Source organism: Ahaetulla prasina, chromosome 3, assembly GCF_028640845.1.
Source record: "Ahaetulla prasina isolate Xishuangbanna chromosome 3, ASM2864084v1, whole genome shotgun sequence".
NCBI classification, from domain to species: Eukaryota; Metazoa; Chordata; class Lepidosauria; order Squamata; family Colubridae; genus Ahaetulla; species Ahaetulla prasina.
In genome coordinates this window covers 76,460,981-76,481,173 of record NC_080541.1, presented here as the reverse complement: position 1 = coordinate 76,481,173, position 20,193 = coordinate 76,460,981, and the positions used below count along the sequence as shown (strand labels likewise).

Genomic DNA, 20,193 nt, shown 5'->3' with positions numbered 1-20,193 from the left:
GGAAGGCCCGGATGAGGACTCTGCGTCAGAGGCAGAGGTGGGGCCAGGGCGAGTGATATGCAGACTCTAGAGCCTCCAGAGGCTGACAGTAGTGAGGCAGAGGAACAGGAGGAGCCTGTTCCTAATGCATGCATGAGAAGAGCTGCCAGAAGGCAAGAGCAGCTAAAGCAAAGAGGATGACTTGGGAGTAACGCCAATAGAGGATTGGCCCCTCCCATAAGGTTTAAAAGACCAGCGACGGCATTTGGACTCTTTGCCAGAATACATTGATAGCTTTGTCTTGTTGCATTTGTTTCATATCAGTGTCTTCTGAACTTTTGCCAAGAAAGGCCTTTGGCAGTTTGCCTAATTGGACCAAGGTTGGTGATAGGACAGAAGAATTGTGTTGGGAGGAATTTGCTTTAATTTAGTTGGACTATGCTGAGAATGAAGTAATTCTCAGCTGTTCGAATAAAGTTTGTTTGTTTTTACACTGACTGAGTTTCCTACTACTTACTTGGGCCTGGGTCACAACAGGTATACTTGTTCATCAAACTGAAAATAGATAATGAGGCGGCGTTTAATGAGGTCCACGATTCCAGCTATTTCTATGTTAGTGTATTTGGCTAGGCAGGTAGTACATTGTAATATGTACTATGAAGAGATGACGGCCTAGAAACCAGACAATGAATTCTATCCCACTTTAAGCACAAAAATTGCCTGGATGACCTTGGGTTAGTCACTCTTTCAGTTCAACCCATCTCACAGGCTTGTGGGAATATAGGAGGGAGTATTATGTATGTTCACTACTTTAAATTACTTAACAACTGTGCAATGAACAATAATAATAATAAAAAGGTGGATACAAATGCCAAATCCAGTCTAAACATCTGACTGACTGTGCAATCTACTATAATGGTACTATGTTGAAGAAGTTAGCAGGAATTTGTGACTGGACATGAAACCGAGTAAAATGTGGATTATCTATAAGGATGACAAGTCTTGCTTTGCTTAAGAAAAGCAAAACACAGCAACGTTTTCTTCTCTTGATGAAAGAGAATGAAGTATTTCATTCCAGACTCCCAACTGTTTACTGAAGCAAGTGTTAGTTAAATCAGATAAATGCTTGTCATTCTTTTTCAAAATGGGAATAATTCTACCATTCATTCAGATCCTAATCTGATGAAACTACCTGGCTAGTATTTCTGAATCCCATGTTTAAAAAAGCATGTTTTTAAAATCCATTAAACTCTTTATCAGTATCTATTTCTTTTACCTGATTGATTTGAGTCTGTTTTATAACTATTATACTGTTAGGATTATTGGTGTTGAGAGACAATATACCATAACTTTTCCCACTAAACTGTAGCAGTTTTCAAAGCTAAATTTGATAATGTAGTTTGCATTTTGAAAGAGGATTAAAGGGCTACATTTAGTAAAAAGTTGAATTTTGTAGAAAATAATGCATGTACTGAAGCCAACTAAGCCCTCAGTTGTGAAACTCCCTCTTGCAAATATGAACAACTTATTTTATGGAAGGCCTTAAACTGTTTGTGTAAGGCTATTTATTCTCATTGTTGCTTTCTACTCAGGTCTCTTATTCTTTAAAAAAAGACACAAGCAATTGATATTTACCCTATTTTTATTATTTCTGTATTACCTTTATTTCTTAACATTGAACTTTTTAGTTAGAAAGTTACGCAACTAATACTTTAAATAAATACATGAAGTACTATATATTATATATGTTTCCTTCCAACAGTTCATATGGGAATTGTTAGATAAGTGTTGCTGAAGAAATGGAACATACAAGTAGTTTTTACATTAAAACAATTCTAGAATTGATTAGAGATGTTTGAACTTTTTGGTGATGCTCTGTATGCACCCGTTGTTACAATAAACTGAATTTAGAATATACAAGTGGTTACTAAATTATTTGCTGGCACTGCTTAATAGGGTTGGGCAAAGCATTTAAAAGCAGGGCTTTGGAAGGAGAGATCCCACTTCCTAGCATTCTGTAGGTCTTTTCGTCCCAGCAGAACTATTTTCATAGAGACAACCTCCAAAGCAAACACAAGAACCTTTAAATGTGGCTAGTTTAACACATTAAGGGAGTTGTTTGCTCATGCTAAAGCCCTTTGCACAATAAGAATCTGGATATCAGCACATTGCTAGATGCACTGATTCCCAGTGGGTTTCCTGGCATAATATAGTGGGGCAGCAAAGGACAAAGCTACACATTAACCAAGTAGCCATATAAATTTAAAAACATGGAACTATGATACTGTATTTCATTCTGTATGGCCAGGCCAAAAATATTCAGAGTCCTCCTCTGGACGTGGAGTAGGCTAGATGGAGAAATGTCAAAGAAATGTCGTCATAATACAGTAACAGTATCCAGCTTACTTTATGCCCAACCCACAAATACATGCAGTATATGGTACCCACAATGTTGGTTATCAGTATCAGATTTAAGAATACTAAAATAGTTTTTAAGTGGCATTTTATAATTGTTGTAAACCTCTAGTTGAAATAAGATTTCTCTCCTTAATAACTGCATTGGTGTGTGGCATTTATGTGTCTGTATGTAGTGTTTATGTATATATAAATATAAGAGAGGGCTGCAAAAGCACTGTGAAGTGGTATATAAGTCTAAAGTGCTATTGCCATATAGCATTAGAAGCCACATCTAGACAAAACCGAACTCATAACTACTGATTAAAATGGCCTGTGCAGGAATATATCCCATTTATAAAATTAAGTGAACTTCTACCTGCATATACCAACCATTCTCTCAACACACAATTTCCCTCCCTCTTTTAATGCGTTCAGGAGTGGGAGTAGCGGCAGTGAAAATGGAGAAGGTACATAACTGGGTGAGGCAAGGAGAAAATATAGATGAAATAAGAATAGAAAGACAAGACAGGCTGTTTTTAAATGTCACAAAAATGGTTCTGTTCACTAGTCAAGCAACTGGCTAATAAGAGTTTAATCTTCAAAGCTATCCTTGTTTTTCAGCAAAGAAAAAAATGTACTATCATTCATACCTCATGCTTATTCACAATCTTTTTCATAGACTATTAGATATGTGAAATGCTTCGATGTGGGGGGAGCAGCTGTCTGTGCCCTTTAATACAGCTGCATCTTTTTCTGAAATCATGTGCTTATCTTCCATTGCAGCATGTAACCCTGGGAAAAGATGTGGAAGTTGCAGACAAGTGCTACCATTTGTGCTCTGAAGCACCCCTGTAGAATCACTTCTAAAACGGCCCATAATCCCAAATGATTGTCACCAGTTCCTCCCATACTCCTTGGTGCTGATGAGGATCCTCCTTGCCCTCTTCAAGGGGCAAAAGAAATAGGAAAAACTGGCAAAATTACTTTCCTTCTCTCATCACCAGCAGAAATCATAATTTCGGACTCAATAGGGTAATTATGTGTGATGAAGAAGCTTTCCTTTTATAAGCTGGAAGCTACCTAATGGTACAAGACCATATGCCTCATAGTCAACGTGAGGAATGTTGGTTTTGCAGAGGGGATTGACGAAATCATCAATGAACATACTTTACAACTTTAATTCTTTATCATCTTCAAAAAGTGTATCCAGACATAAAGTATAGAATATGCTAAACTTTGAATTACTGAACAGTTTAGTTAATAAAATGGTGTGTTACAGAATATAAAATCAAATAAGCAAAAACGTTTATAAAAATCTGAAGTAAACACTCTGTATTCTAACACAATTGTTCTGTACCAATTAAATACAGTATAGCAGAAATAGAATATAAATTACATTCTTTACAATAATTGCAAAATACTAGGAGTTAGCTTACTATACATACAAATCAAACAGCAGTAGCAGCAGTTTGTCCATAAGGTCCCATTATCTCAATTACTTTCTAAAAAGTGAAAACTACAGTAGGCCATTCATATTTCCTTTTTCTTGAACCATTTGCTACTTTACATATATCCAGCGTAGTATCTATACATGGAACAATTCCCTAAACCCTCAAATCATAATACAAGTTCATATAAAAATATATTTACAGATTAAATCACCTCAGAACATTTTATCTAAGTCTTGTCACACAGCCAGCAACAAACAGTGCATTTTTTTGTACTTGTGATGCTGTACTGCTATTTTCTTTCTTGTGCCCATGTTTTTAAAAAGCAGTAATACTGTTCCTGCATCTAGAATGCCTGGCATGTACACACACAAAAATGCCATATATACAATATTTAGGCATTTTAAATATTTCCAATAAATGTCAAGTTGACACAGTGGCAGGCCCATAGGAAGACAAAACATAAAATCAAAGTGAAAACAGTATCTTCAGTGTTCATATTAAACAAAAGATATATGGTAGCATGATGCCTGGTATTAATCTCTAGAAATATGGCACCAAGCTGTCAGTTAAAACATATCCATACCATTAAACCATGATATAAACAGCATGTGTATTAATCTAATACAAATTCTTTGGTAATTAAGATATTGTAGGATTTCCCCTCAGATGCATATTTACATCCTGTGACCTTTCCACCCAATAAAATATTCTGTATAAAATGTAACCCAATTTGTTCAGTAACATTCAGTAAAACTCACAGTTTTATCTACAAACAGTGCATTGATATACATCCATTCTCAAGAATCCAATTGAGCTCAATGGGGTACATATCCAGCTTATGATAAGATTGTATTTTTGTGTGCAACCGTGTTTGCCTTTCGGGTAGACAAATGATACACAGTCAACATATTCTATTTTTTTTTAAAAAAAGAACCATAGAATTATATCTGTGATTCAAACATTCAATTACATCTTAAAACTAAAATTGTTTTTTAAAAAACTGTTTCCCTCCCCACCCCCAGTGATATGTGCAGCAAGTGCAAAACCAAAACCAACTTCAGTTAATCCAAGATTTCCTAATCTCCTGTTTTCTAGAAAAAGCAGAAGCTGCTGCATCTCCTGATTGACAGAAGGCTTCTGCTTTGAGAGGGGATGATCCTTGAAATGTTGAACTTTTCAACTTCTCCACATTGGAAAATACCTGAGATTGTGAAGTTCTACTGCGTAACTTTACTTGAGCTGGTGATTTAGCAAGGCATTCAGGACGAACAAATATCCCATGTTGTGGCTTGCAATGGAAGTATTCTCTGCCTTTTACAGTTCCATCATGTTTTCCTGAAAGCAAATAAAAGTTACATTATCACCTTGTTATGCTGCAATTTTAGTAAGAATTAGACTGAAAATCTGAAGATTTATAATCATCAGAGGAATTAATTTCTAGAGCTATGCAAATATTCCTTAAAATATTATCTTCTCTGGATTGAGATTCCCCAGCTAAAGGAAGAACTCTTTTGTGAAGAACTGTTTTGGTAGATAGTAAATTTATTGCTGAAAATGTCTCTTAACAAGTTTATAATTTCACTCTACCAAGCAAACATGAGAGAGCCAGTTTGCTATAGCAGATAGGAAGTGTTGACCACAAGTAAGAGAACCTGATTTCTAGTCCTCTCTTGGGCACAAATCCAGCTAGTTGATTTTGGCCAATCACTCACTCTCTCAATCCTAGCAAGAAAGTATCAGCAAACCAGTTCTGAAAACATTGCCAAGAGAACTGCATGTATATACCCATGTAATCACCAGAAGTCTTTTCTTGCCACTGTTGTTAAGTGAATCACTGCAGGTGTTAAGTTAGTAACGTTGTTAAGTCAATCTGGCTTCCCCATTGACTTTGCTTGTCAGAAGGTCGCAAAAGCTAATCCTATGTCCCCAGGACATTGCAACCGTCAAAAATATGAACAGGTTGCCAAGCATCTGAATTTTGATCACGTGACCATGGGGATGCTACAACACTCGTAAGTGTGAAAAAGGGTCATAAGTCACTTTTTTCAATGCCACTGTAACTTTGAAGGTCACTAAATGAACTATTGTAAGCCAAGGACTACCTATACTACTAAATAATTTGCTGGTATAAGATTCTAAATATTTTATAAAAATTATGAAATCTTACCCATTTGAATGTGTAATTCAATGCCAACCCAAGTACCAGTTGAAAAATCCACAGGCCCAATGTATCTTACTGTGCCAGTCTTATTATCATCAACATATACTTGCTCTCCTACTGCCAACCAATTAGGATGTCCTTCAGAAATAGAATCTTCAGAACTTGGGACATCTAAATTATTTTTTCCAACGAAATCACCTGCTGGGAGAGAATCTGCACACTGTTGGCAATTGGAAGACTCTTTTTCTCTAGTGTTCAACGAAGGATTTTCAACACTACTTGACAGGTCGTATCCCATCGATCCAGATTCCAGACAGCTCAAAGCACTATCTTGGTCATCAACATTTTTTGAGAAAGGTATGACAGAGTTCATTCCAGATACTAAGAACTTTTTTTTTCTGTTAGAAGTTATACTTGTGGAACATTCAAATTCTTTTGCGTCATCAACACCCATGAATTCTGTAAATGCATGATCCTCAAAAACATTTGAAATATGCTCAACTGTTGCTTCTCGAGATGGAAATTCAATCTCATGTTTGTTAGTAGAGTAATCCAAAGAGGAACACTGTAACCTTGGAGCATTTACACTTGTGCTTTCAGACACTTGAACTTCTGTTGCTAAGGCATAAGTTGCTGTGATTGGCGATACCGGTTTTTTACATTTAGCCAAGTCCCTTTCTGCCTCTGAAACTCCCTGGTTTGATGATTTTAAAACGTGGGTTAGGTGTGCTACAGAGTGGTCATTTGAATCCAAATCCCTCGTCTGATTGGCTAATTGGTCCGTGCTTTCACTACATGGAATAAGGATATCCGATAAAGTTGCATTGGAGGCACTATGAGAAAAATAGCCACTTGTAATACTGCTTGTGGTGGGGCTACGAGATATTTCTTTCTCGGTAACACAAGAGTTTGTACAATCTCCTTTAGTGGATAACCATTCCTTATTTTCCAGACTAGCATTGTAAACACTGAAATCAGCAAATTCCACGGGCACATAAGGTTTCTTGTTATTAATCTCCAAATCATCATCTTCCTCAGAGTCCTGCTAAAGGATAAGAATGTGATATCAATATTCCTACATTTTAAACAAAGGAAAGAAGTTACTGTGATATTATTTAATCAGCATGTAATAAGAACTTAGTGTAATGTTTCAAAAATTCTAGCAGTCTTATCATTTCAAAATTAGTAATTTATTACATAAGATAAAACAACATGAATAACTATTTACTTCATTCATTACAATTATATTGAATTGTAATTATCTCAAATTATAAAAAAAAGTATTACAACTGATTTAATGAAAATGTTATTTTTGTTAATTGTGTTATCATTAAATGCATTTAAAACTTTGGGTTATGGCAGTTTCCGACATGTAGAATCAGAGAGAAACAATTCTTACATATTAATAAAATTATGAGTATTGTATGAAACAGAACAAAATGAAGCTATTAAATATTCAGGTTGTGAACTTTCAAAAATGTTTAATATATGTTTGAAACTCTTTTTATAAATAACAGTAATTGGTACCTCCCATTAAATTAGCTTTTAATAAAGAATAATTTCTTTATCACATTAGCCTTGTTACAATGAACTAGTAAAATAATGCTATTTTTCCAAATACTAAAATCCTCCTGGCATGAATTTCATTTTATTTTACTTTAGTGGAACTTATTAGTCTTACTTTTAAAGAACATCTGCTATTCATATTAACATGTGTTTTTTGTATTAATGAAGGTTGTTATTTGCCAGGTCTCTCTAAGAATCTTTACAGTTGGGATCCACAATACTGTATAAAGCTTATTCAGAAAATGGCGTGCATCCATCAGGATGTTTGATATTCTTTCAGTCCCCATCATACTTGTTTTTTTAAAAAAATATCCATTCTGTTTTAACAGTTTGCCAGGATGGATTACATGGTGTACAGTATGATTTAAGAAAAATGAACATGAAGCTATGTGGTGCAAAACTACGTTCAGATTCCAGCATCTAAGAGTTTGAATAGTATCAAGTTCTAATTTAACATCTATTATTTCATTCTGATTAAACTATTATCACAATATAGATGTTAATATCATTCTCTAAAAATACAAATTAACTGTTAACTGTACAGATATGTACCTACAACTTATATATTAAGCTATCAACACAATCAGAATTGGTGCTGGAATTAAATGAAAGCATGCAATTAACTATCACATGTAACCATTAGTACAAGTATATCAGGATGACAATTATAATAAAATATGGAAAATCCAAGGAAAAAAATCTAGTATAAATGCCTACACCTTTTACAATGTAACCATTTTATGACTTTATGCCCTAACATACAGTATTTGTACAGAAGATCATAGTTTTTAAAATCTGAATTATAAAAGGAATGCAACAAATCAGGCATTTATAAAATTATAGTATTTAATGGATATTCAGATACTAGAAAAATTTCCTTTTTTTCCAATAGAATTTTGTTCTGCAGTTTATAGTTTCAAAAGCAATGCATTCTCCCAAAAATATTTTTAGTGCTTAAGAAAAAAAGTCTTATTTAGAACATACTCAGTTCCTGGTGAATACAGAAATAAGACCTAGCAGTTTTCAATATGAATAGTCTGCCATTACTTTCTTCCAGGTTGGTTCTTTCAACTTCATAATCTAATTTAAGATGTGTGGGCTTCAGTTCAATTCCACATTCAGCATGCATGCCACATGCATTAGATTTGCCAAGGTTGAAAAACACTGGTCTGGGGCCTCCTCATTCTGTCCTATCTAAGGACTGGACTGTGAAAATTCTGGTGGAACAGTGGTTAGTATGCAGTATTGCTGGCTAACTCTGCCCACAGCCTAGAGTTCGATCCTGGTGGACTCAAGGTTGACTGTCATCCTTCTGAGGTCAGTTAAATGAGGACCCAGTTGTTAGGAAAAATATGCTGATCTTGTAAACTCCTAGAGAGTGCTATAAAGCACTGTGGAGCTGTATATATACAGTGGGGCAAAAAAGTATTTAGTCAGCAACCAATTGTGCAAGTTCTCCCACTGAAAAAGATGAGAGAGGCCTGTAATTGTCATCATAGGTATACCTCAACTAGGAGAGACAACATGAGAAAACACATCCAGAAAATCACATTGTCTGATTTGTAACGAATTTATTTGCAAATTATGGTGGAAAATAAGTATTTGGTCACCAACAAACAAGCAAGATTTCTGACTCTCACAGACCTGTAACTTCTACTTTAAGAGGCTCCTGTTCTCCACTCATTACCTGTATTAATGGTACCTGTTTGAACTTGTTATCAATATAAAAGACACCTGTCCACAACCTCAAACAGTCACACTCCAAACTCCACTATGGTGAAGACCAAAGAGCTGTCGAAGGACACCAGAAACAAAATTGTAGACCTGCACCAGGCTAGGAAGACTGAATCTGCAATAGGCAAGCAGCTTGGTGTGAAGAAATCAACTGTGGGAGGAATAATTAGAAAATGGAAGACATACAAGACCACTGATAATCTCCCTTGATCTGGGGCTCCATGCAAGATCTCACCCCGTGGGGTCAAAATGATCACAAGAACGGTGAACAAATATCCCAGAACCAGACGGGGGGACCTAGTGAATGACCTGCAGAGAGCTGGGACCAACGTAACAAAGGCTACCATCAGTAACACACTACACCGCCAGAGACTCAGATCCTGCAGTGCCAGACGTGTCCCCCTGCTTAAGCCAGTACATGTCCGGGCCTGTCTGAAGTTTGCTAGAGAGCATTTCGATGATCCAGAAGAGGATTGGGAGAATGTCATATGGTCAGATGAAATCAAAGTAGAACTGTTTGGAAGAAACTCAACTCGTGGTGTTTGGAGGAGAGAGAATGCTGAGTTGCATCCAAAGAACACCATACCTACTGTGAAGCATGGGAGTGGCAACATCATGCTGTGGGGCTGTTTCTCTGCAAAGGGACCAGGATGACTGATCCATGTAAAGGAAAGAATGAATGGGGCCATGTATCGTGAGATTTTGAGTGCAAACCTCCTTCCATCAGCAAGGGCATTGAAGATGAAATGTGGCTGGGTCTTTCAGCATGACAATGATCCTAAACACACTGCCCGGGCAACGAAGGAGTGGCTCCGTAAGAAGCATTTCAAGGTCCTGGAGTGGCCTAGCCAGTCACCAGATCTCAACCCCACAGAAAACCTTTGGAGGGAGTTGAAAGTCCGTGTTGCCCAGCGACAATCCAAAACATCACTGCTCTCGAGGAGATCTGCATGGAGGAATGGGCCAACATACCAGCAACAGTGTGTGAAAACCTTGTGAAGACGTACAGAAAACGTTTGACCTCTGTCATTGCCAAGGATATATAACAAAGTATTGAGATGAACTTTTGATATTGACCAAATACTTATTTTCCACCATAATTTGCAAATTGAAATAGTAATGGCCATGCTCCCCTCTGATAGTCACCTAAATGGTAGGAACAATTTTCAGGGGGACTTAATAAAAGAAGTGAGACAATGATTTAAAAAAATATGTTCAGCCCAAGTATTGTTAAGTTTAAAATTCTAAAAACAAATCCTTTTTAAAATTTTCAAAATTTATTTCTATAAGTTTTTTTCTTTCTGCAGAGAGTAATGTACATTGATGATGTAAATTGATTGTAACTTGCCATTTTTAATTAAAATCATAATTTGAATTAATGGCCAAGTATCATTAGCTAAATGAATAGAATTGGCTGTTTATTGAACAATGCTCAGTTAATTTGTTCAATAGATCAGAATACAATAAAACGTTTGTCAGATCTGAAACTATTTCTGTACATTCAGTCATCATTCTGTACATTCAGTCATCATTCTGTCACTACTTGGGGTTCCCTAATAAAGAAAAAAAATCTCCAGATCTCAGTCCTCTATTATTACTGGGAGGGGATTCTTGTATTTTAAAAAAAGTACATTATAATTGTCTTAAGACTTAAATCTCAGAACTTGTGCTGTTTTCTCAGACAGCTTCAGAAAATTAAAGCAACATTCTGTGGCCAACAATCTCACTGTCAAGTGATTTTTGGACAATACTGCTTACTTATTAGTATAACAGACATTGCTGTTTTCTGATATATCCAAAGTTATATATTATAGCTATCTATTTTAACTATCTGGGCATATCAAAACAACACCATGTAATCTGAATACAATACTAGACTTCATTTTGGAAAATGTACTAAAAGTGGTTTGAAACATACTGGCCAAACTTCAGTCATACTGTTATTAAAATTTATTACAATGTCTAAGATCCAGAAATCTATAAAATGGGCTCACCATTCAATAGACTTTTTAAAACTAATCCAAAATGGTCTAATCATTTCAGAATCTTCTTGTCTTATCCTTCATTAGCTAAGTTATCAACAATACAACATATCCAATCAAAGTCCTGGAACAAGGGGAAAATTCCTGGCAACCCTCTTCTACTCTGAAGAATCCTTCCACAGAAGAAATAAAAGCCAGGGAAAAATTAGTTTTTGGCAGCATTTTATCAACAAGAGAATAAAAACCCACATTTTTTGTGCATGAAGAAAATGGTTTTACTTCATAAAAGTACTGAATCTTGACCAAGATGTTATTTGATAAATGCTTTTAAATAAAAAGGGAACTAGGCAATTTGTGGTATAGGCTATAATATTTAGCTGTCTATAAATTTAATATGACAATTTAGGATAGTGGCTACTCCAGATGAGTTTAAGTTACACTACACGTTTATATAATATATCTAGATTCTAACATGAATTTATTATTACCTTTCTATGTATGTCATAGGGAATAGTATGTCAATAGTATGTCAAACTATTCATAATAGTTTGCTGGTGCACACATCAGATTTTTATATCAGTTTAAAAATAAAGGATTCATCAATATTTATACTACTGAACTGAAATGTTCATGTGGAATAGTCAACATATTTATTTATAAAATGTAGAGGCCATCCAGCTCCCAAAGGATTCGGGATGGCTTACATTAAAAATAAAAACATTTAAGGAAATCTCATGCATCTCAATTATAAATTGCGAAAACATGGTTATATAACAAAATGGATAATGTTCCTTTCTTGTAAAAGTATATTTTTAATGTATTGCTGCAACATCTATTGGGCATTTTATATTCAGTTTTTACTTTCACATTAAGCGGTATACTCTGAATTACTATGCAGAAAAAGACACTGAGTGAGCACGGCTAGATCACTTCAGCTAGAAATTGGCTTATAAATGTAATGGGAAATGTAGTACAGGGTAGTCCTCAACTTACAACCACAATTGAGCCTAAAATTTATGTTGCTAAGTGAGAAATTTAAGTGAGTTTTGCCCCTGTTTACATCATTTTATTGCCACATTTATTAAGTGAACCACTGCAGTTGCTGAGTTAGTAACACGGTTGTTAAGTGAATCTGGCCTTCCCATTGATTTTGCTTGTAAGAAGGTTGCAAAAGGGGATCACATGGCGTTGGGATACTGTAACCATCATAAATATGAATCAATTGTCAAACATCCGAATGTAAATCATATGACCACAGGGATGCTGCAACGGTCATAAGTGTAAAAAATGGTCATAAGTAACTTTTTTCAGTGCTGTTGTAACTTCAAACCGTCACTAAATGAACTGTTGTAAGTCAAACACTACCTATAGTCATATTTATACTATTTTCTTCAAACCCTGGTCCATGGACTGGGCTGAGCAAGTGGCGGGCAAATCACTGCCAGTCCATGGAGTTGAAAGGTTGGACCACTGGTATAATTGTTTAAGATAATGGAATGTAACTGGAAAGATAGGGCTAAGATTTCTAAACATGGAAGAGTATAAGCATGTTCTAGTTGCTTTTTTAAGCATTCTGGAAGGACGCTTAGAGTTGATAAGCCTTAAAACAGATTTGCCATATATTTTCTTTTGGTTTTCACAAAAAACAGAATCGGAAACCTCTCAAATTCCAAAAACACTTTACAAAAAGTTCCTGGTTCTCTAGAACAAAGGTGAAGAGGAGGAAGAAAAGAACCCTGCTTCCTGAAGGACTTTTCACTTCTCCCTCTGCTCCATGCTCCATATCATCCTTTATTCAATAGAGTCCCTTGACTTTCTATATACTATTGTCAAGGAATTAAAAGGCCTATTGTGAGAAGAGCAGGAAAATCTATTTTATTGCCCTGTTATGTGTGTTAAATCTGGATTTTGCCTTCTATATTTTATCAAGTTGGTCCATGCATGCATGAATTTGTATACATACATGCACAAGTGAATGGCAAACTTGCCTGTTAATACTTTTAATACTAACTGTGCTCAGTCTAAGGTAATCACTTTCAATTAAGTACTCTATAAATTAAAAATGAAAAGTTTTAGAATGCTGGTAAAAGTTGAAATTAGTGCCAATTTTTCAAATTCCAATCCTAGTTGGGGGCGGTGGTGAAAATATATATCTTTAAATCCTATCCTTCATTTAAAAAGTGAAATATTATAAATAAATGATTGGTCTAAAATATAAATGTGTCGATTTTATCACTTTCATAAGCACCACCATGCAATAAAGAATACTGTATACATGCATTTTCCCTTTATAGCTGGAGCATAAATGCTTATTTAGAATGGCCACTGGGCTTTAAGTCAGAAACAAATGCAACACTTACAGTCTTTGCCTCTTGTATGCTATTGAGTTCTAATGGCATGCTATTGCCATTATTTCCTGACGACAACACAACACAATCAGCATTATATACCTGAGATGATGGCATGCTCTGCAAAGGTTAAGATACACAAAACATCACACAAAGAAAATACTGACGTTCAACCATGCATGTTAGTACAACACAAAAGGTTCTTGTTCTCTTATTAAAATAATCTAGGCATGGCACTTAAACTAATTGTAGAAATCCATGCAAAATGAGCTTTGACTTTAAAAACAATGCTTCAAACAAAGTGCTACAGATATGACAGCTCAGGTTAGACATTTATGCATGCAAACATGTTTAAGCAAAAATATAATACATGCAAGAATGTTTACCATAGGGAGGTGACACTGAAATAGTACCCCATTTAAATAAACAGACCAAGTTTAAAATCCAATTCCAAATGCTTTCGTATCATACATACAAACTGTGAGCTTCTTCCTAGGTAAAAATAATTACTATCCACATATAAAGTCTAATATTGTTACTAATATGTTACTAACACCTATATTTCTTCCTACTACTTACCTCTTTGCTAAGTAGAGGCTGCGTCTCAAGAGAGGCCTTTTTGTTCTCTTCTTTTACTGGCATTAATGGTTTGAAAAATTTGGGTGGTTGTGGAGAGAAAGCTTTAAGTGAACTGATACTTGATGTGTGTAGATTCTCTGATTGCAAAATAAAAACACAACAAACATTCATTATTTGAACATCAACTGAAAAATAATTCGGCAAATGCTGTGAAAGGCAAATAAAGCTTCACAAAATATTTGGTCATGAGTTTATTAATGTCTTTAGTGGTTTTGTTCTTGAACTATCCGCATTGTTTATTCAGAACACTCACAGAGGAATATTGAATGAAGTAGGATCATTTACATTTCATAGGATTCTTCAGGTTCACTAATCCTATTATTCATCCAATCATTCTCCGAGAATGAGCAGCATCACAAACTGATAAGCGCCATTTCAAAGGCCAGTTTGTTTTTTATTATAACGCAAACAGATGGTAAATGTTCCATGAATGGTACCCCACAGAAGGGAAATTTCCATACAGCAAATACTTTTTGAACCATAAGATTCTTTCTGACCAAAACCACTTCTAATTTTGCATTCAATTTACTAAACATTTCCTTGAGAAAGCTTTTCCATCATCTTATCTGTGTATAGAATACAGTGCAGAGTCTTAAATAGAACATTTTAGAGTCTAGAGGGCAATACTTTTGTAGTTTCAGTTCACAGGACTATATCAATTCTATTATGGTTTCAATAAAAGGGGGGAAAAAACAGTAACATATACTGTTTCTAGGTAGCCAGAGCATATTAAAGTAACATTTGTGGTGTGCAGCACTGTGGAAAGGAAGAAAGGAGGAGTAATATTTAAAGGTGAGAAGAGACCACAAAGCTGCAGGAACAAGCTTTTCAGAAAGATTTTGCCTTAATTAACTCAGTATGGTCCTGACTGGAAATATGCTCTCTCAATATTCTTTTTATTTATTTATTTTGCCCCAGATCATCAAATATATTTTTGTGGTTTTGTTTCCTTTATCTTGTCACCTATGCGGAGCTTGATACTCATGTCCATAGGTAATTAAACACACACTGCACACTGCAATAACATTTATCTTTGTCAGTGCTGCTTTAGCTTTTTTTAAAATAGCTTTTTAAGAAACCATACTGCATAAACATGCACATTCTTCCTATGCTTCCCTTCTATAGAATTTCCTCCTGTAGAATTTACAGAGAAATTACTCTCTTTGTAGTAATGTTATGACAAATGCAACATGCACTAATGGCAGAACACAGAATAAATTACTAATAATTTACTAAACAATGAAAAAAGTTGTAAACCAGGTTCTTAAATTCAAATGAATATGGAGACTGCTTTATATAAAATGTGCTAATCAGTGGGGGGCATTCATACGCACTGGAAAATGCAACAAATATTATATGTTATTAATTACAAAATAAGTAAATTCCGATATTAAAATAACATTATTGGTGGGCAATAAGAACACAATAGGAATGAAAGTGCATTGCCTATTATGAAACTAAAATACTCACAGAGATAATGAGATAATAAAAAGAATTTTTCTGTATTTATTAATTTAAATGCTCATCTTCTGTATCTATTTAAGTGATTCCCAATAGATTGCCTTTTACCATTTCAAATGCTTTAGCAAAAGACCAGGATAATAGTGATGCATCCTTTTTATTACTTCATTAACTTTATGACATAATACTGTCAACACATAATGCCTGGAGGATGAGCATATGGCTGGATGAGCATATGAATGAAAAACCTCCCTTAGTTAAAGGCATAGTTTAAGCATTAGACCTCTGGAGTCCTACAGATTCAGATCTGTAGATATAAAAACCACACCTTTAAGATCAGAATATAGTAGCTAGAAAACTGGATCTAAACCAGAGATGGGGTATGGAAAAATCAAATACAGAACCTGAGAAATCTGAAGGAATAACAATATATCAAGTTAAGGTAAGAAATAGGGCTGAGTACCACTTAGGATTCAAAGACAAATGGCACTTTGGAGTACCCATGCAATATCTATTTGAAACTCCTTGCCCCAAATGTATATTTTCCTGTGATTGTGTTGCAGCCATGGAGGGCAGCTATACAATCTCAAAGAGATACAGCTTATTTTAGGAGTTGTCGTCTCATGCTAGGGGAAACATCTGCATGTTTTAAAAGATCTTTTCAACTTTGAATCTAAAATCCTGTATGGTATAGCTTTGTAAAAAAAACCAGTGGACAAGAAATGATTTTCTATGTTTAGCAACATTATTTCTTGAAAAGGGTTCTTATATTAAGGTTGCTAAGAGAATCCTAGAAAGACAGATTAATCTGGGAATTTAGAATGTCCTAATTCTGCGGCTGTGCAAAAATATTATTTGCTTAGATTATAACAGTATAAAACTTGTCTGGCCTGTATAAATTGCACATGAAACAACTGCAACAGGATTTATATTTCACACTATTAATGTAACAATGAAACAAAAGAAAACCTTACCACTGTTATCTTTATTTTTATGAGGTGAATCCCTTGGTAAAGTACCGTAACATGATATATCTTGATAACTAGAACAGTCTATGACATCTAGATGACCTTCCAGCCAACTCTTGTGATGTAAACAGAAAAAAATACATTAATTTTCAAGTAAAAGAGCATCATTTTCATTTGCTTTCATCATAAATTCCTCTTTCCTTTATAGTTTCCACATCACTGAGATTTGAGCCAGTACATCATGTTTTATGATTATATGGCTTTCGATCAGTTAATATAGGGGTCTTCACCTCCTAGGCCACGGACTACTACCAGTCCATGCATGTTAGAAACTGGGCTGTGAAACCTACTATAAACTGTACATGCGAGGGATCTAGGTTGTACGTTCCTCCTTCCCCCTGCCCCATGGAAAAATTGTCTTCCATGAAACCGGTCCTGGTGCCAAAAAGGTTAGGGACCGCTTAGTTAATAGTGATTAATATTTATCATTATCCCATCCAAATGACAAAAGCTGCCTATCTAGTATGACTCTCTGATAGTATTTACTATTACAAAACCTACGGATAATCCCAGTTTGGATTTGTAACGTTTTCAGCCTTGGAAACACCTTGTCTATTACAAGTGATTACTAAATCTTATGACACAAAGAAATCTAAAATTACTTCTATAAAACAGTTAGCAATTATTCAATTTTATATGCACATTTCAATGACTGAATGGAATAAAAATTAAAGCTTCCTATTTCACCTACTTCATGGGAAGTATTAATATCAAGGTCAAACATTTCAATATATTTTAGATTATATTCTATGCAACAAAAATTCCTGACAAGGTGTGCCCAGCCAAGGCAACCACTGTCCATTCACTAGGCCAAAAGAGATGGGGTAAGGGAGTTGAAGTGTACACTGTAGTCATAAACGTAGGCAGGTTACCAAGCACCACAGGATTGTTGCAAAGGACCAGCCATAACTATTATTTGTTTAGTGCCATAATTTTGAGTGGTCAGTCATTGAACAAATGGTGATTAAATAAGGACTAGTCTGTGATTGATTATATATTTTAACACTCATGAAACAACAATTTCAAGTATTTATATTCTTTTTAACTGTGTTCCTATTGCAAACTACTAAAAGACTTATCCTTCAGCGCTGACTGAATAAACATGGTTCCAATTATCCAATGCTTTACAGTGGCATATTGTGCAAAAACATCCTATAAACTATTGGTGTGTAAGTAAGAAATGAAAACAACTTCTAGGTATCTTTATATAGGTACAATTGAATTTATAATTTCCCCCATCAATCAAGAGGAAACATTCTGTTGAATTTAACAAGTATTCACCGATTTTTTTTCTACTAATACCATACTTATTCTAAACAATCTGCAATCATTTTCCTAATTGTTGATATATATGATTTTAAATGATACCTATATAATTTTGTATTAAAAATAAAAAAAAGGATTTGTAATCATATTTACAAAATACTTTAAAATACTAAATATATTGCCAATAATTCCAATACCTTATCTTCATCACAGCCAGAAAGATCTAATCGACTAGAAGATACCTAAAATAACAACCATAACAAATTTTAATATAATGAATGCTATCAACCTGCTAAGAAATTACAGTACACTCCCAGGCTATCTACTACTAAGTTTTGATATATTTGTACATGATATTACATCCATAGCAAACAAAGCTTAATCTACAATTTATCATATACTTAGCACTGATTTTTCTAAATGCAATTTTGAGCATATACCAAATAGTTCTTGAACTTTCAAAAAATACAACTGAGATTTCCAAATGTCTTTTTAAAACATTTACTCAACTAACATAGACAACCACTGACAGAAAGATTATAAGTGGTTTAAAAAGCAATTTATTTTAGAGGGAAATTTCCTACTAGCAACAGCAATAGCACTTCACAGCGCTTTACAGCCCTCTCTAAGCAGTTTACAGAGTCAGCCTATCGCCCCCAACAATCTGGGTCCTCATTTTACCCACCTTGGAAGGATGGAAGTCTGAGTCAACCTTGAGCCTGGTAAGATTCAAACTGCCAAATTGCAGGCAGCTGGCAGACAGCAGAGGTAGCCTGCAGTACTGCATTCTAATCACTGTGCCACCACAACTCTTTTTATTACTACTACTTATCTTAAACCATTTTTCCATTCCATAACTTAATCCGGATATTAGCAGGACCACTTTTCTGCCCAATGCCCCTCCTATAAGAGCAGGCAAAGTTTGCACATAAAAGTCCATCAAGTAAACAACATGTTATGGGCCCAGGAGATATGCTTATCCTCTAAATCAACATTTCCCACCAAGATCTATCCCAACCCTGTTGTAATTCAGAATGGCTTCAAAAAGCTGGCAGATATTGGGTAGGGGCAGGTTTGTGGACCAGGTGGGTGAGATATAACTGAAGTTTCTCTCTTTCTTGTGTGTAGATGCCTTATCTTTTTTATTCTTCCTTGTTATTACAATGTGTTTTTAATCCTCTGTAAGCCACCTTGAATTGCTCTGTGGATTGGGCAGATTTAGAAAGTGAGTAAATAAATAAATAAAATGCCCCAAATAAACTAGCAGAAATTGCTAATTTTGTATTGCAGGAAATTCCCACTTATTACACAATCTGAAATTTGTACATGCTTGACTATGACATTAACATTTACAGTAATACAGGAGTGCAACATCTTAGAAAATTATCTTACATTGTGAACATTTGGTGTGCTAATACTCCTTTGTAGGTGTCGAGTTTTAGCAGAAAGAGCTTCTTTAACTGTGACTGCCTGTGTTAAAATAGAAGGAACACACTGAACTCTATTTACTTTAATAGAGCTAGGCAATTAACAAGCAATATTGTATGTTTATGTATTTATTTAGAAACAAGGCTCCATTCTCAGTATATATGAAGATTGCAACATAAATCATATTTCAGGATAAATAGGAACTTCATTTAGACTAGACTAGACTAGACTAGACTAGACTAGACTAGACTAGAATAACAGAGTTGGAAGGGACCTTGGAGGTCTTCTAGTCCAATCCCCTGCCCGGGCAGGAAAACCTACACCATTTCAGACAAATGGTTATCCAACAACTTCTTAAAAATTCCCAGTGTTGGAGCATTCACAACTTCTGGAGGCAAGTTGTTCCACTGATTAATTGTTCTGTCAGGAAATTTCTCCTTAGTTCTAATTGCTTCTTTCCTTAATTAGTTTCCACCCATTATTACTTGTTCTACCCTCAGGTGCTTTGGAAAATAGTTTGACTCTCTCTTCTTTGTGGCAACCCCTGAGATACTGGAACACTGCTATCATGTCACCCCTAGTCCTTCTTTTCCTTAAACTAGACATACCCAGTTCCTGCAACCGTTCTTCATATGTTTTATCCTCCAGTCCCCTAATCATCTTTGTTGCTCTTCTCTGCACTCTTTCTAGTGTCTCAACATCTTTTTTACATTGTGGCGACCAGAACTGAATGTAGTATTCCAAGTGTGGCCT

General features: G+C 35.1%; 1 protein-coding gene across 7 annotated transcripts in view; it reads right to left on the bottom strand.

Annotated features, from left to right (window-relative positions):
- Window positions 1-3,534: 3,534 nt before the first annotated feature.
- The window catches only part of KIF13A (kinesin family member 13A), a 77,552-nt gene continuing 60,893 nt past the window's right edge, over window positions 3,535-20,193 (bottom strand). For 2 of the 7 annotated variants that reach the window (XM_058174829.1, XM_058174832.1), the window contains 7 exons: window positions 19,405-19,482; window positions 18,210-18,254; window positions 16,693-16,801; window positions 14,198-14,334; window positions 13,631-13,738; window positions 5,995-7,033; window positions 3,535-5,162 (listed from right to left, as the gene is read on the bottom strand). In XM_058174829.1, coding sequence (XP_058030812.1) covers window positions 4,885-5,162; window positions 5,995-7,033; window positions 13,631-13,738; window positions 14,198-14,334; window positions 16,693-16,801; window positions 18,210-18,254; window positions 19,405-19,482 — 1,794 coding nt within the window. In that variant the 3' untranslated portion in view covers window positions 3,535-4,884. Of the gene's footprint in view, window positions 5,163-5,994; window positions 7,034-11,287; window positions 11,444-13,630; window positions 13,739-14,197; window positions 14,335-16,692; window positions 16,802-18,209; window positions 18,255-19,404; window positions 19,483-20,193 lie in introns of those variants that run through there. The other 5 variants (XM_058174833.1, XM_058174836.1, XM_058174830.1 and 2 more) reach the window with 4 other exon arrangements.